The sequence below is a fragment of the Caretta caretta genome, chromosome 1 (genome assembly GCF_965140235.1).
Source record: "Caretta caretta isolate rCarCar2 chromosome 1, rCarCar1.hap1, whole genome shotgun sequence".
Taxonomy (NCBI): Eukaryota; Metazoa; Chordata; order Testudines; family Cheloniidae; genus Caretta; species Caretta caretta.
The window spans coordinates 14,607,502-14,621,520 of NC_134206.1; the positions used below are offsets into that span (position 1 = coordinate 14,607,502).

Below are 14,019 nucleotides of genomic sequence, written 5' to 3' on the forward strand. Positions count from 1 at the left end.
CACGTCCCCACGTGATGGGGTACAGCTATCTGTCAATTACAACCAAGTTGTCCAATCAGCATCGCCATCCTCTGTTGTCGTCCCGCCTCGCCTTCGAAGTACTTCACCCAATCAGGAGGCTGTTGGAGGCATATACCTTTCCGCGGTTTGACAGAGAGGGGGCTTATCTGAAAGCACCGTTGATTGACTCCTGCAGCTACCAATCGTTGTGTGGTCAGGCAGCTCGGAGTCCCACCGCTTATATCCACGGGCCAATCAGCGGTCGGATCTCTCCCAGCACTGCGGTAATATGGCTCCTGAGTGAGCGGTCCCGGCTCGGTGCTGCTACCGCCATTAACCCCTTGGTGCTCGTTTGTGGTGGAGGGGCCGCGGGGCCGATGCGCAGGCGCCTCCCGCGCTCCCGGGCCGCCGCCCTCCCGTGAGGATGAGCTCGGCCGTCGGCCCCGCCGCGCTACCCGCGGGCTCCAGCAGCCGGGCCCTGCATGTGGAGCTGCCCTCGCAGCAGGTAGCCGGGGGCGGGGTGGGCGCGGGGCCTCCGGGGGGCCTCCGGGAAGGGCCTGGGAGTGGTAACGGGGGTGGTGGTGGTAGGAGGGTCTCTGGGGCGAGCGGTTGGAGAAGAGAGGGGACTGTTGTTGGGGGGGGCGGGGACTGCGCCGGGGGGGCGCTAGGGGTAGGTGGGGGGGGCGGGGACTGCGCCGGGGGGGCGCTAGGGGTAGGTGGGGGGGGCGGGGACTGCGCCGGGGGGGGGCGCTAGGGGTAGGTGGGGGGGCGGGGACTGCGCCGGGGGGGGGCGCTAGGGGTAGGTGGGGGGGGGCGGGGACTGCGCCGGGGGGGGGCGCTAGGGGTAGGTGGGGGGGGCGGGGACTGCGCCGGGGGGGGGGCGCTAGGGGTAGGTGGGGGGGGCGGGGACTGCGCCGGGGGGGGGCGCTAGGGGTAGGTGGGGGGCGCTAGGGGTAGGTGGGGGGGGCGGGGACTGCGCCGGGGGGGGCGCTAGGGGTAGGTGGGGGGGGCGGGGACTGCGCCGGGGGGGGGCGCTAGGGGTAGGTGGGGGGGGCGGGGACTGCGCCGGGGGGGGGCGCTAGGGGTAGGTGGGGGGGAAGAAAAGGGGAATCTGTGGAGCACTGAGAGGAGCGGGGCAGATTCATTGGGCTTCATAGGTGGCAACATGGAAACAGTTGTTTTTTTGAAGGCGTGTGTGGCATTGCAGTATCTAGCAATCTTTTCTGTTTCCCAGACCCCCAAGTTAAGTTGTTTTACGCTTTTTTGCAGTGATTGGACAAATATTATTGTTTTAATGGAATCAGGGAAAGAAAAAAATCTTTCTGGAGTGTCTGTCAGTAAAAATGGTTCCATTATTGCTGTTTAAAAACCTGATGAGACTCTGCCCACCTCCTACTCTCTCTTTCTGATTACCCCATCTTTCTTGTTTATTAGTTTGGCTGTTGGCTCACTGGGTGAGCCTTTTAATCTTGGAGAGTGTGTTTAAAACAAGGTTAAGTAAGTAACCCAATTTCTTCTGTTATAATCGTATAAAGGTTTAGCAGTGTGTATTTAACAAAGCTCGTGCTTTTCTCTCATGAATACAGATTCTTGTAGCTCATTTATTTAAGAATAACTCAAGGCCTGGTCCACACTTAAAAAAATTAGATCCACCTAGATACGTCATTCAGGGCTGTGAAAAGCTTCACGTGCTGAGCACTGTAGTTAAGTCAGCATAACCCCTGGTTTAGATGTAGCTAGGCTGAAGGAAGAAGTCTTCTGTTGACCTAACTAGTGCCTCTTAGGGCATGTCTGCACTTACCGGGGTAGATTTAGCGAGTCTAGTGAAGACCCGCTAAATCGGCCACAGCTCTCTCTCCTGTCAACTCCAGCATGCCACCGGAACAAGAAGCGTAAGGTAAGTCGACAGGAGAATTTCTCCCATCGACCCAGCACGGTGTAGACACCGCAGTAAGTTGTTCTAAGCTACATTGGCTCCAGCTACGTTATTCACATAGCTGGAGTTGCCTGACTTAGGTCTACTTAACCCCATAGTGTAGACCTGCCCCCAGAGAGGTAGATTAACAACAACAATGGGGAAAACCCCTTCTGTTGCCTGAGGAAGTGTTTATGCTACAGTGACATAGCTGCAGTGGCTGTACTGTGGACATACCCAGTGGCTCAGAATGTGAATTGGAGTAGTATAATGTTAGAAGTCAAACTTCAAAACTCTTACCTTTATCAGTGTGTATAATTAGTGACTGAGATTATCCTTTTCTGTTTTTTTTTCTTTGAAGCCCTATCAAATAAGACTTTAATCTGCATCCTCAGAAATGGGTGTGTTACTTTTTGCTCCAGTTGTAACTGACAGCTAAAGAACAGAAGGAAGCTGCATTTCTTAGTTCTATGTGCCTGTAGATAAGTACCTAAGCATGATTCAGAGAACATCAATAGACATCAAAATCAGCTGAAGAGAAAACTAGCTCCATTGTAAAACCGCTCCCTGCCAAAAGATCTGGAAGAGACCTAATAAAAAGAGATTGATGCTTACATTTTTGGAGGGTCCACTTGTGTGATGGTGGTTAATATTAGAAGGGTTAAAGTAGCATCTATGAGCCTGCGGGCCTGTTGTGCTAGGCATTATACAAACGCATAAAAGCCATGGTCTGAAGAGCCTACATTCTAAACACACAGGAATTCTGTGACAGAGCTTGGAATTGAAGCCAAGGCTCTTGAATACTAGTCCAGTGTCTTAACCTTAAGACCAGACTTCCATCCCCACCATAGTATCTGGCCTTGATGCCCATGGTTTAGACTGAGGTGTAAAACGTTTTTCATTTTACGCCTTCAGGGCAATAACACCCTGCAAATGTCTCCTTCCTTTCCCCCTTAAAAAATCCTAATAATCATAGGAGGCAACAATGGTGAAACTTTTGAGCCTGTACTGTGTTTTTGGCACATAGGTGAAGGAGCAGTCAATTTTGTTTTTATTGTATAGCTGAAATTTAAATCTAGGCAAAAATACAAATAGATACTTATATTTTTAAATGCTTTTCATTTCTCTGTTAATGAGAAATAATATGAAAGTCATTCTGACTTAATAGCTGTATCTTATTCTAATGTTTGTATAACTTTAAAAATCTGAGTGCAATCCCACATAACTCAGGCTGATTTTCTACTGCTAGCACAGAGCACATATGTACACTTACTGATTCATGTACCAGTACTTGGTGCCTTATTAGAACAGTCGGTGCCACTCTGGAACTGTGCAAACAAGAGAAATGGTGACCTGAGTTCAAAGCTATTTATCCCAACAAAGAGAAAAATGCTTAAATTGTAGCATATACCAAATATTGTATATGCATGTGTAGTGTTTGCACTGTTTGAGGATGTAATTAGCCTACAATTCTTTCAAAATGTTAGCGTCTATTCTTTGGCTAAAGAACAGGATCAATGAACCTAAAAACTGTCGAAACTGACATACTTCCTCATCTGAAAAATTACTTCTTGAAATAAAATAGTCCATTGAGTTGTCTTCATTCTAGTGGCTGAATGCTTCATCATGCATGGAGCAGCTAACCGGGGTCAAGAGGACCATAAGGTATCTTTCTAGCCTTGGTATGTAACCACATAAAACAAGTTTTCTAGTCCTTATTCCTTCCTTCAGACAGCCTATGACAGACTTCTAGGCTTGCAGTTACGGAAGGATCTGAACAAAAATGCAGTCTTAACATTGGGAGCCAGTCATGCTTCAGTAAAGTGATTTGTTGAAAGTTGCTGTACTAATTACTGATTCTTGATCAAACGGAAAGTAATGTGTAGTTATTTAGAGAGAGGAATGCCCCTTTTCATGGTTTCATGTAGCCTGTGGTCCATTTCTGCTCGTGTTGAAATTGCTAAGAATTCTGCCATTGATTTCAGTATGAGGTGGTTTGGAGATCTTAATGAACTTTTGGTTTTTTTTGTTTTTATTTGCTTGTACTACTTAGAAGCTCCAGTCAGATAGATGTAACTTAGGTTAGTGCATAGAGTTACTCTAGCTTGTTCTGGGGACCATTGATTAAAGATTGATGTCCCTCTAATTCTATAGTTGTCCCATGATCATTTTTAGAGACTTGCATTGAACTCTGAAACCAACCACAATAAATGGTCTTCAGGAGGGTTGGGGTAAAGAGTATATTCTTAGATTACAACCATACATATTAAGCAGTATCCTGAAGTTCTTGCCGGGGATTGGGGCTCTCTGTCTCCTCTTTGAATAGTGAATTTCTGGTGAGTAGGAGATCTGAATCCTTCTGCTGTTTTACAAAAAATCTTAATGTCCGTAAAAGCACGGCTCCTGTCTGCTCTGAAGTTTTATGTGAAAGACCCCAACACAGTAAGCTACATATTATGTAATCTGCCTCTTAGGAATGAGGGATGAATTGATCCTTTTGGGATTCAGCTCTCATTCCAAGGTGTCTGAGTATATTAAATTTGAAGTTTATACTACTAAACCATTCCCCTGGATCTTGGGTTCAAACAAACCTTAACAAATTAACATAACTTTTATAAAGTTATGGCTGGAATTCCAGTCCATTGAGTCTATTTTGCTGAGCTGTGGGTTCCCTTAGCGGCCCCATAAATCCAAATACTTGGCTAGATTTCTGGACTCTAATAATAAAATACTAAAATGCAATCCCTCACCTGAAGGGCATACAGTCTGAAGTCAGACATGACTTAAATGGATATGAGAACAAATAATGTTTTAGCAAGGGTTAATTCCACACGGTCTCTTAAGGCATATACATAACTTTTCTCTTCTTGTAAGCAGTGTGACAGAATTGAGATTTTTAGCATGGATATGAAGAGATGTTGCTGGCTTGGTGAATGTCCCTTCTGCTTGAAACAAAAACACAATGTGGAGATGGGAGTGGAAGCAACTTTTGTCCAAATTTGAGAACAAGTATGTGTGAGCCACTAGCTTTATTAACTACAAAGGAATGGCAAAGAGACTCTTTCTGTTATGGTATATAATTTTATTAATCTGTAGTAAAAAATATGGAGTAATTTTTTTAAACTTTCCTACTAGTTATAGGACACTGATAGCTTTTGTATAAAAGAGGAAGTGAAGTGTTAAACAACACTAGAGGAGAAAAATGAATGGCTGAAAGGAGACAGGGAATTTAGCATTTAATTGGGGTTTCCACCTTTTTTGGGCTTGGAATAATTATTTTAGTAAGGGGTTTGATTTTTCCCTTCCTCCCTCAATAGTTGTAGTGGTAAAATCCCTAGTATGGACACAGTTGTACCATTAAAGGTGCCTTATGTTGGTACTTCCCTTCCTGTTGGGAAGAGCTATACTAGTATAAGGCACCTTTATAACAGTAAAACTGCATCCACACTAGGACGTGTATCTCTAATTATAGCTAAAGCAGTACAACTTCATATATAGACAAGGCTTTAAAACTGTTACAATTTGGGACTAGATTCTTGCTGTATACACAGTGCAGTTTTCAACTTTGTTATTCTTCTACTCCCCCAGTCTATTCCTAAGGAGGGTATAGATTGTATGCTTAGCATTGAAATATGATACGTAGCTTAGTGCTAACTGCTAGTATCTTCTAATGATACAAGTGGTTTGATATCTTGATGCTTTCATAGAGTTGCACGCAAGCTTTTTTAAATTACAAGCTAATTATAGTCCATATATTAGCTACTAAGGACAAAACTAGGTGATAAACTCCTGTCGGGTCGTCTTTGTCTGCTCTACCCTTGCTTTGTGTCATGACAGCATTTTATCTTTATTTACAAATTTTATTAGTAATAACTAGGCATGCGCACCCTTTAAAAGCGTATATAATGTAGTGCATGCAGTCTGTTTGTGTGAAATCAGGTGGCTCTTACTAAGACTGAAACTGCCTTGTTTTGAGCTGGTGATGCAAGCTTGGTATCACAATTAAGTGCATCTATTTACACTTTAAAAGTCTTCCATCTGAGGATCTTAAAGTGCTTTACAGGCATTCATAAACCTGTCAACACCACCCTGTGAGGTAAAGGAATATTACAGGTTGGCTGTGGAGGAGACAAACTTACACACAGAGATGAACTGACTTGCTCAAGCTTGTGGCAGAGTAGGGACTGGAACCAAGGGTCTTCAGTTTGGTCCCATTTCCTAACCACTAGTATCCTTGCCCCATTGTAGCATTGAACCAAGTTCCTCCTTGCCCCATTGTAGCATTGAACCAAGTTCCTTCTTTGGGACTTCATCTTGTAAAAGGTAAGCCTTTTATATAGGTAAAATAAAAGGAAATTCTTTAGAGAGCTTGTTTAAAATACTTTTAAGTTTTCCTTGTTGTGGAACTAGAGAGATAAGTATGCATATCTTTCCTATTTTCATAAGATATGGAGGGCAAAATTGATCTGGCTGAGAGCAGGGTTGGGGGCAGATATTATTTAACTTATGGTTGCATTCTTCAGATATCTGTTGTATGTTGGTCAGTTTCTTATCTATCACTTCTCATGTAGAATTGTTTTGGGTCCTTATCATTGCAGTGACTACATGATAAATATAGCTGTTGGAGTGATATGAGGAAGGAAGTCAATTATTTGCTTTAAGTTTCTTTAATTTCTTGTTAGTAGTTTTCTGAGCATTTGCTCTTTTCCTTTCCACTCCCAGCTCATGTAGAGAATGTAATGTTTTATATTTTGAGCCTCTAACTTGTTACATCTAACCCATTAATTTGGGTCTTTAGGATAATAAAGTCAATGGTATTCACTGCCCATGATATCTGAAGATCTCCCTATTTCATTTTAACTGTTCACATGCTACTATTTGCACAAAATTTAGCCTATTCTATGTTAATGGAATTTCTGTGGGTCAGTCAGATTTACTGGATTGATATAAGTATTAATAATCTGGATGGTGTATGTAAACTGATGGGGTAGAGGGAAATGCAAATATATGGTCTGGGATCATATCAACAGCTAGATGTGAATTTTAGTTTTGGTCTTGTCTGACTCACTGGTTCTGCACTCTGTTAAAAGGTAGTGTGTGGATTTGCAAGTCATAATTTCTTCTTTGTTTCACATAATTATTTGCTGTTGGTGAGCAATTACCAGCTGCAGTGATCAGAGTTTTGAGACAGAAAACTGTCACTTTTTTTCCAAGCATAAAACTGAAATTGTGAATTAAAGTATTTCCCAAGGAAAGACCCTGGGGGACAACAGAGTTTGGGTACCTTTTGAGGGGAAGGGAGGATGGTATATTAAAAAGGCCAAAGCAAAAAAAAAAAAAAGTGTTGTAATGACTGCCTGTGAGGAGGTAACTAGTCCTGTTTGGCTTTGAAAATCAGTGTTGCAGTTCTCCATTAGGATTTACATCATCTGCTATAGACCAAGATGGTTGGTTGTTCTGACTTTAACAAATAGACTTTATTTGCCTCTTCACAAATCCCAGTTTTAGCTAATGAAGCATTCTTCCAGTTCCCAAACATACACAATTATTCTCAAAGAACCCACTTCCAAATGGGCCATCTCAAATACTGACGTCCTTCTTACCCAAGGGGAGTTCATTTCTCCTTCCCCTTATCTGAGTTTTGTTAGATGTTATCTTAAGCAAACCTCTTGACACATTAATTGGGTAGACCTCTTAGCTGATTTTTCCCAAACTAACAGTAACCTTTACCTTTCACCTTGTGGCAACTCTGCAATAAGTTTTTTTATTACAGCAGGAATGTCAGTGACAGCTATAGTTAAAGGCTGCATAACTGTCTTAATTCTAGCCCTATGTTTCAGTTCAGATTTTTCAAGCTTGGTTTCTGCTCAAAGTTCAACATCTCTGAAAGCGAAACAAAAACTTTTCAGTTGCCTTTAAGTACCAGGAGAGGGGAAACATGATTTTCTTATTTAAAAATTGCATCCTACTTTTAAACAGTTCTGCAGCTGAACAGCTGGGGATTGAAAGCTGAAATTTTGTTAGTGAAATATCTTTCACTGACAATTAGTTTGTGCTAGTGAAAATAGTTCTTGATTTAACAGTTGACTCTGTGCAAATGATACATGTGAAGTAAATCTTCTCTTGTCTTGCTCAATTCCTAGAGGGCACAAGCTTAAAAAGCTTAGTGGTACATGCATACACAGTGTGTGTGGCTGCATAGAGAAAAATGTAGTAAAAAGTGGACGGGGTGAAAGGCAAGGGCTCTTAAGATGCATGGAACTTAGGGAATGCTGCTTTAAGCCCTTTAAGACTTACAGGAGGGAGTGCCACTGATGTATCTTGGGTGTTTTGCAGCTCATAAGGCTACATTTTAGTCATGGGTATTTTTAATAAAAGTCATGGACTGATCAGGCAGTTAACAAAAATTCATGGCCTGTGACTGTTCCATAACTTATTATATATCCCTGACTAAAACTTGGGGGTGGGTGGCCCTGGGAGTGCTATGGGTGCTGGTGGGGAGGGGCAGCCCTGGGGCGCCATGGGTACTCGGGGGTGGGCATGCGGGTATTCGGGGGGGGGGGGGGGGTTGGTGGGCTGGGGCAGCTTCCCTACTTGGCTCTTGGAAAGCAGCGACCTCCAGTTCCTAGCTCCACATGCTGCCTCCACTCCGCCCTAAGTCCCGGTTCTGCAGCTCCTATCAGAGGCAGCAAGTAGAGCTAGGAGCTGAGGGAGGGGAGTTCCTGTTGCCCTTCTGGGGAGCACCCCAACAGGTAAGTAGTGCCCCACACCCCAATCCTCAGCCCGCCCATACCCAAACTCCTGCTGCTGGAGGGCAGAGAGGGGTCAAGACTGTCCCAGCAACTGGCCCCGGGGCTGCCCGAGCTGCTCAGGCAGTTCCTGGGCCAGCTGCACAGGCTGCTCCAGAAGTCACGGAGGTTACAGAAAGTCACAGAATCCGTGACAAACATGGAGCCTTACTCATAGGTCTTGCAGAAGAGGGACTTCATTCCATTTACCTCCTTAAAGTGTGCGAGTCCAGGTCTTTCAGTGGTGTCTAGACTCATAGCTCCAAGTTATGGAATTCATATGCATTATTGAGAATTCTCCTGGTTGCGAAAGAATTTGCAAGTCTTGGACTCTGAAGTTGCTTCCATCTTTAAATAAAAACATTGAAGTTGCATGGCTAAAGGATCAATTTAGGAATTGCAGAGTTAAGGTTGCTCTGTAGCATATGCAAGGTTAAGGGTATGTGCCACATTATACTGAGACTGTATACCTGTAAAAAGAGTTAGCAGACCCTTTGTGTGCTATGGTGGATGTATTTAAAAACTGTAATGCATTTTGAAAGTATCTATTCTAGTGATATTTCGTACACACAACTGAAAATACTGTTTGAACCAGTAATACCTGTAAAACTGGAAAGAACTTTTAGGGTTTTCTCATTGTTACTGGCACCATCCTTGTAATACAGTCTTTCTTCCCTTTAGCCATCCATTATTATGGGGGTCGGCAACCTTCGGCACGTGGCCCATCAGGGTAATCCGCTGGCGGGCCGTGAGACATCTTGTTTACATTGACTGTCCGCAGGCATGGCCCTCTGCTGTTTCCCGCAGCTCCCATTGGCTGGGAACGGCGAACCATGGCCATGGGGGGCCTGCGGACGGTCAACGTAAACAGAATGTCTTGCGGCCCACCAGCAGGTTACCCTGATGGGCCGCGTGCTGAAGGTTGCTGAACCCTGCATTATTTTCACCTTACCCAGGGTAAAGCCTTGGCCAAATTGATCTCAGATCCATTTTTGATCCTCCGCTTGGGAAAGTCAAGACACCATGCTATCTGGGTTCAACTGGAAAGGAGATGTAGCATGCTGGTGGGGCTGTAGTGCCATCAGTTTTGCTGTCTTCTCCAGTGGGTTCAATTGCACGTTGGAGAGAAGGGGGCGACAAAACCCCACAAGAACACCTTTGGTACATGACCAGTTAACCAGTATGTCCTTCAGGATCTCTGCTCAAATGGTTCTGCTCTTGAGCAGTCTACAGTTGTGTTTAAAATTTCATGATCAGCTGTGTCATTGGATTCAAGTAACTAAAAATGTGAGTAACATCTGTGCTCCCAGTTTGCTCTATTTAAACTGGACGCTGATTATAATTAAGGCCTTGTGTACATAGTGGCAAGCTGGGGAATCAGTACAATATTAAAAGTTAAATATTAATCAACTTATTGGACTCTGCTACATTTTCAATCTTCAGAAGGCTGCAAATATTTTGACAACATACAGTACAAGTGCATTGAAGGGATTGTGGGGAAGGTGGGGGTTTTGACATCTGGATAAGGGACGGTTAGTGCTCTTGACACACGGAAATTGTGGGAGGCCACTTGGGACTGTGGAATAAGCTTATTAACTGGCTGTTTCTGGTAAAATGGTTAAGTGACCTAGTTAACAATGTAGTCATTACTTTCCTCATTGTCATGAATAGGGTCAGTGCGTACCTCTCACCTACTTAAGGCTGTCTGCAAATGTGAAGACATTGCACTGGTTGCATTCAGTTCAGATTTAAAAGGCTTTCTTTGGCATCCTAAGGGCTGCAATAATTTGAGACACATTCTATGGCTTTGGAAAACATAGGCCAAATTATGACAAGTATTAAGTGATCTGATTAACTAGCTAAATGTTCTTGTTGCAGGGTTAGTTTGTGAAGTTTGAAACTTCAGCCACACTTACTATAGCCGTTTAATATATTAGTATGCACATTAGTTAACTGTTTGCCCTCTCCCTCAACTCCAAAACAGTTGGAAGGATTTTGCTCATTTTTTCCACACAGTCCCCTTTGGGCATGGCCTAAACATGAAAATTTTTAGCCCAAAATATGAAAGTCCTGGAAAACTATGGACAAACAGGATTATAATGGAAACAGTTTCACACACTAAACCATAGCATGCATGGTCAGCGCTCATAATTTTAAAGGAATTGTAAAGCATCCCCTGTTAGTAAAACATCGTAACCAAAGTGGACTGATAGGAACATTCTCAAAATTTACAGATAGACAAAGGTGGTGGTGGGGTTTTGGCTCAAAAAAGATGAGGTCAGAGGAGGTTTAAAAAACATAGGTCATAGGAGTCAAAAGATAATTATGAAATAAAATCTCAAGGTGTCTCTTAAAAGTGTGGAGAGATGGAACTGAGAGAGTGGTCAGGAATGAGTAAATTCAACCCAGTAGGTCTCACCCCAGCAAGTATGACTGCTTCAAATCATCAGGTAGTTGTGAGAACCCTAAATGATGGATTGTGTTAGGTAATGGGGTAAAACTCAAGGATGAGTCCGGGGTTTATACATTTAAGTTAGGAGCATTAGTTCAAAAGCCTTTATCTATATAGGAAGATTATAAGGGTATAGTCTCTGTGTGGACACTTATTTTGGTAAGAATGGTTTTTTGGGTTTTTCTTTTTTTTTTGGTTTAGCTTAAACTCCTTCCCAAGTGACATGCGGTAAACTGAGAAAAGGCACTTAGATCTGTATAACCTCCTCCTTCCCCAATATAACTATTGGTTTCATTTCACAGCATAAGCTATTGTGAATAAAACTCTTCTGAATCTTTCAGTTGGCTCTGTGTGGATCGAATTTCCGCTCCATTAATCAGTGAAGTTCAGGAATCTGCCCATGCAAATGCAGTTGTGGGAGTAGCCCCTTAGTCAATCATGTGTTAATGTTTTGAGGGCTGTTGCAGACATACCTCCAGTACCTTCCCTGTACTGATCTATAAGGCAGCTAGCCTCTGCTGGATCAACTATAAGCCAATTAATGGCAGCTTGAGAGGGCAGACAGGATTAGTTGACGCACACAATTTTAAAATTGCAACTGCATAATAAAACACACACTTAGAACTTCTATCCTCTTATCCTCATTCACATTGTCTTCTTAGATTGTAAACTCCTTGAAGCAAGAGCAATATGTGTATAACCATTCATCATTCGCACTGGTGTCTCTTTTCTCAGTTAAGTCAGGAAAGGAAGGGCTTGCAGAGGGCAAAGACATACTGAAAGTACCCCTTAAAAAGGGAGGCATCAACTCAACAAACTGAGGGGACTTGGCATGGAACAGAACACAGTGGCGCCACACTGTACACCAACCCACAACCCACTTTGAAGAGAACAGATGTGCTCATGTGACAGAGAAGTGACAAAGGAGGAAAGAAAGGGCACAACACTCCAGCCAACAACTATGTCTGCAGGGCACAAATTGGGCTCCTCAGCCACCTAAAAACCCATCAATGAACCCCCTTGGCAGACATCAGCCTCACGTTGAGGGATAGCCAAAGAGAGCATCCAGCACAAGGGGCATGAATTTGGAGGTCTTACTACTACTGTGATATAAATATTTTGCTGAATAAACAATCCATGATGATCAGTTGCTGCATGATCTGACAAGATAAAACATCTAACTGAGCTTAATCTAAAACTTGAAGAGGGATCAGCATAGCAAAGGCTTGCTCCTCTCCACATGAGAAGTGACAGGACAAGCTTGGCTGCTGGACATTAGCCATGTTAGTTGCATGGGTTCCTTGATTCATACCTCAGGAAGATTGAGGTATGCCAGCTGCCTGCAGGTTGGGTCTCTGAATTAGATCCATAGAGAAGGCAGAACTTTTTTTACCTTGGCAGTATTCCAGCAGTGACTTATGAATATTTATTTTGTTCTGGAATAATATATCATTAAAGGGGATAGAGTTCAGTGGTTAAAACGGAGTAGGAATTGTGACTGCTGACTTCTGGTCCAAGTTCTGCCACACTTCGTCTGATCCTGGGCAGATCATTATGCCTACTGTTACCTGAATTCACCTGCCTGCAGTTTGGAGCTAGACTTCTTCCGCTTTACATTTAAGGTTCAGAATGTTCTTGTGTGGTAGGGGTATTGCCAAGTCATTTGAGATCATCTGATTAAAGTGCAAAATATCAACAGGAACATTGATGAAAATATTTTTCTATGCCTTGTGTTAAGCTTCCTTGTTTATGGCTTCCATGATAGTTCTGGAAAGACTTTTAATGGTAGTATTATTAACAAATAACTCATCAGAATTTGAAGGAGAATCAAGCACTTTCAAAAAAAATCAGATTTATTTTTGTTTATAAAGAATCTCATCAGTACTGCACCCTTGGATGTGCTGTAAAACTTCTAAAAAAGTTTTGTGTAGACACACTAGCTTTAAATTCCAGTAACAATATTGTAACTGCAGAACTAGGTGACAAAACTTGGTGGCATGATTTTTTTTTTTTTTTTGCTCCTCATTTTTGATGGCTTTCAGAACTTCAAGATTCTGTAAAGCTCTTTGGAATACTTAAAGTATGAAAGATAGGACATAATCCTTTAATTAAGGATTTCTTATACACCGTTCAGGATTTGTTTTTCTCAATAGTGGGTTTTGTGTGATGTGGCCACTTGTTCTGAAGGAAATAGAGCGCTAACTTGCTTCAGATTGATTGATTGATTACCATATGGTAGCTTTGGTGATCTATCCACTTACTGCCAACCGGAGCTAGAATTGAAACAAATGATTGAAAGTCCATGTGTCTCATTTTTAATTCCCCCTACTCAACTAGTTCCCTGCAAAGTGCAGTGGACTAGGACAAATATGGTACTCAAAATAATTTTTCCATGTATTATGTTGGTCATGAAAGCCTAGAGGTAGGCTACTAAAATTTGTACTTCAGCCCATTGTGCTAAAATTCTAATAATCAGGGATCTGCTACCTATACCATCATCCTCAATATGTTGTGGAGGCTAAGAAATGTGCCTCTTGTCACTTATTAAAGGAGCAAATCAATTGGAATAATGTTTTGATATGTAGAAAACAATAGCGGTGACATTCCAAAAAAAATTCAATGTAAACCAGAGTAACTTCTTATGAGAACTGTTATTGGGATGACTCATGCCTTGTGTTTCAAATCCTGTCCCCTCCCTATGGTTCTGACAGTAATCTGTCAGTTGATAATGGTGCAGTGCATAGCCTCTAGGAACTCTGTATATGCATCTGTTTTTATCTAACTTATATAAAAACACAATTGATCTGGTTGTAAACATAGTTGGCCTATGTTTATCATGTGACTGCTACTTCCATAGCCTTCTT

At 42.7% G+C, this 14,019-nt stretch overlaps 1 protein-coding gene across 2 annotated transcripts in view; it reads left to right on the forward strand.

The window, feature by feature from the left end:
- Positions 1 to 264: 264 nt before the first annotated feature.
- UVRAG (UV radiation resistance associated) overlaps positions 265 to 14,019 on the forward strand; it is a 164,327-nt gene continuing 150,572 nt past the window's right edge. Inside the window, exon 1 of one of the 2 annotated variants that reach the window (XM_048839927.2) lies at positions 265 to 505. In XM_048839927.2, coding sequence (XP_048695884.1) covers positions 425 to 505 — 81 coding nt within the window. In that variant the 5' untranslated portion in view covers positions 265 to 424. Of the gene's footprint in view, positions 506 to 4,797; positions 4,925 to 14,019 lie in introns of those variants that run through there. The other variant, XM_048839937.2, reaches the window with a different exon arrangement.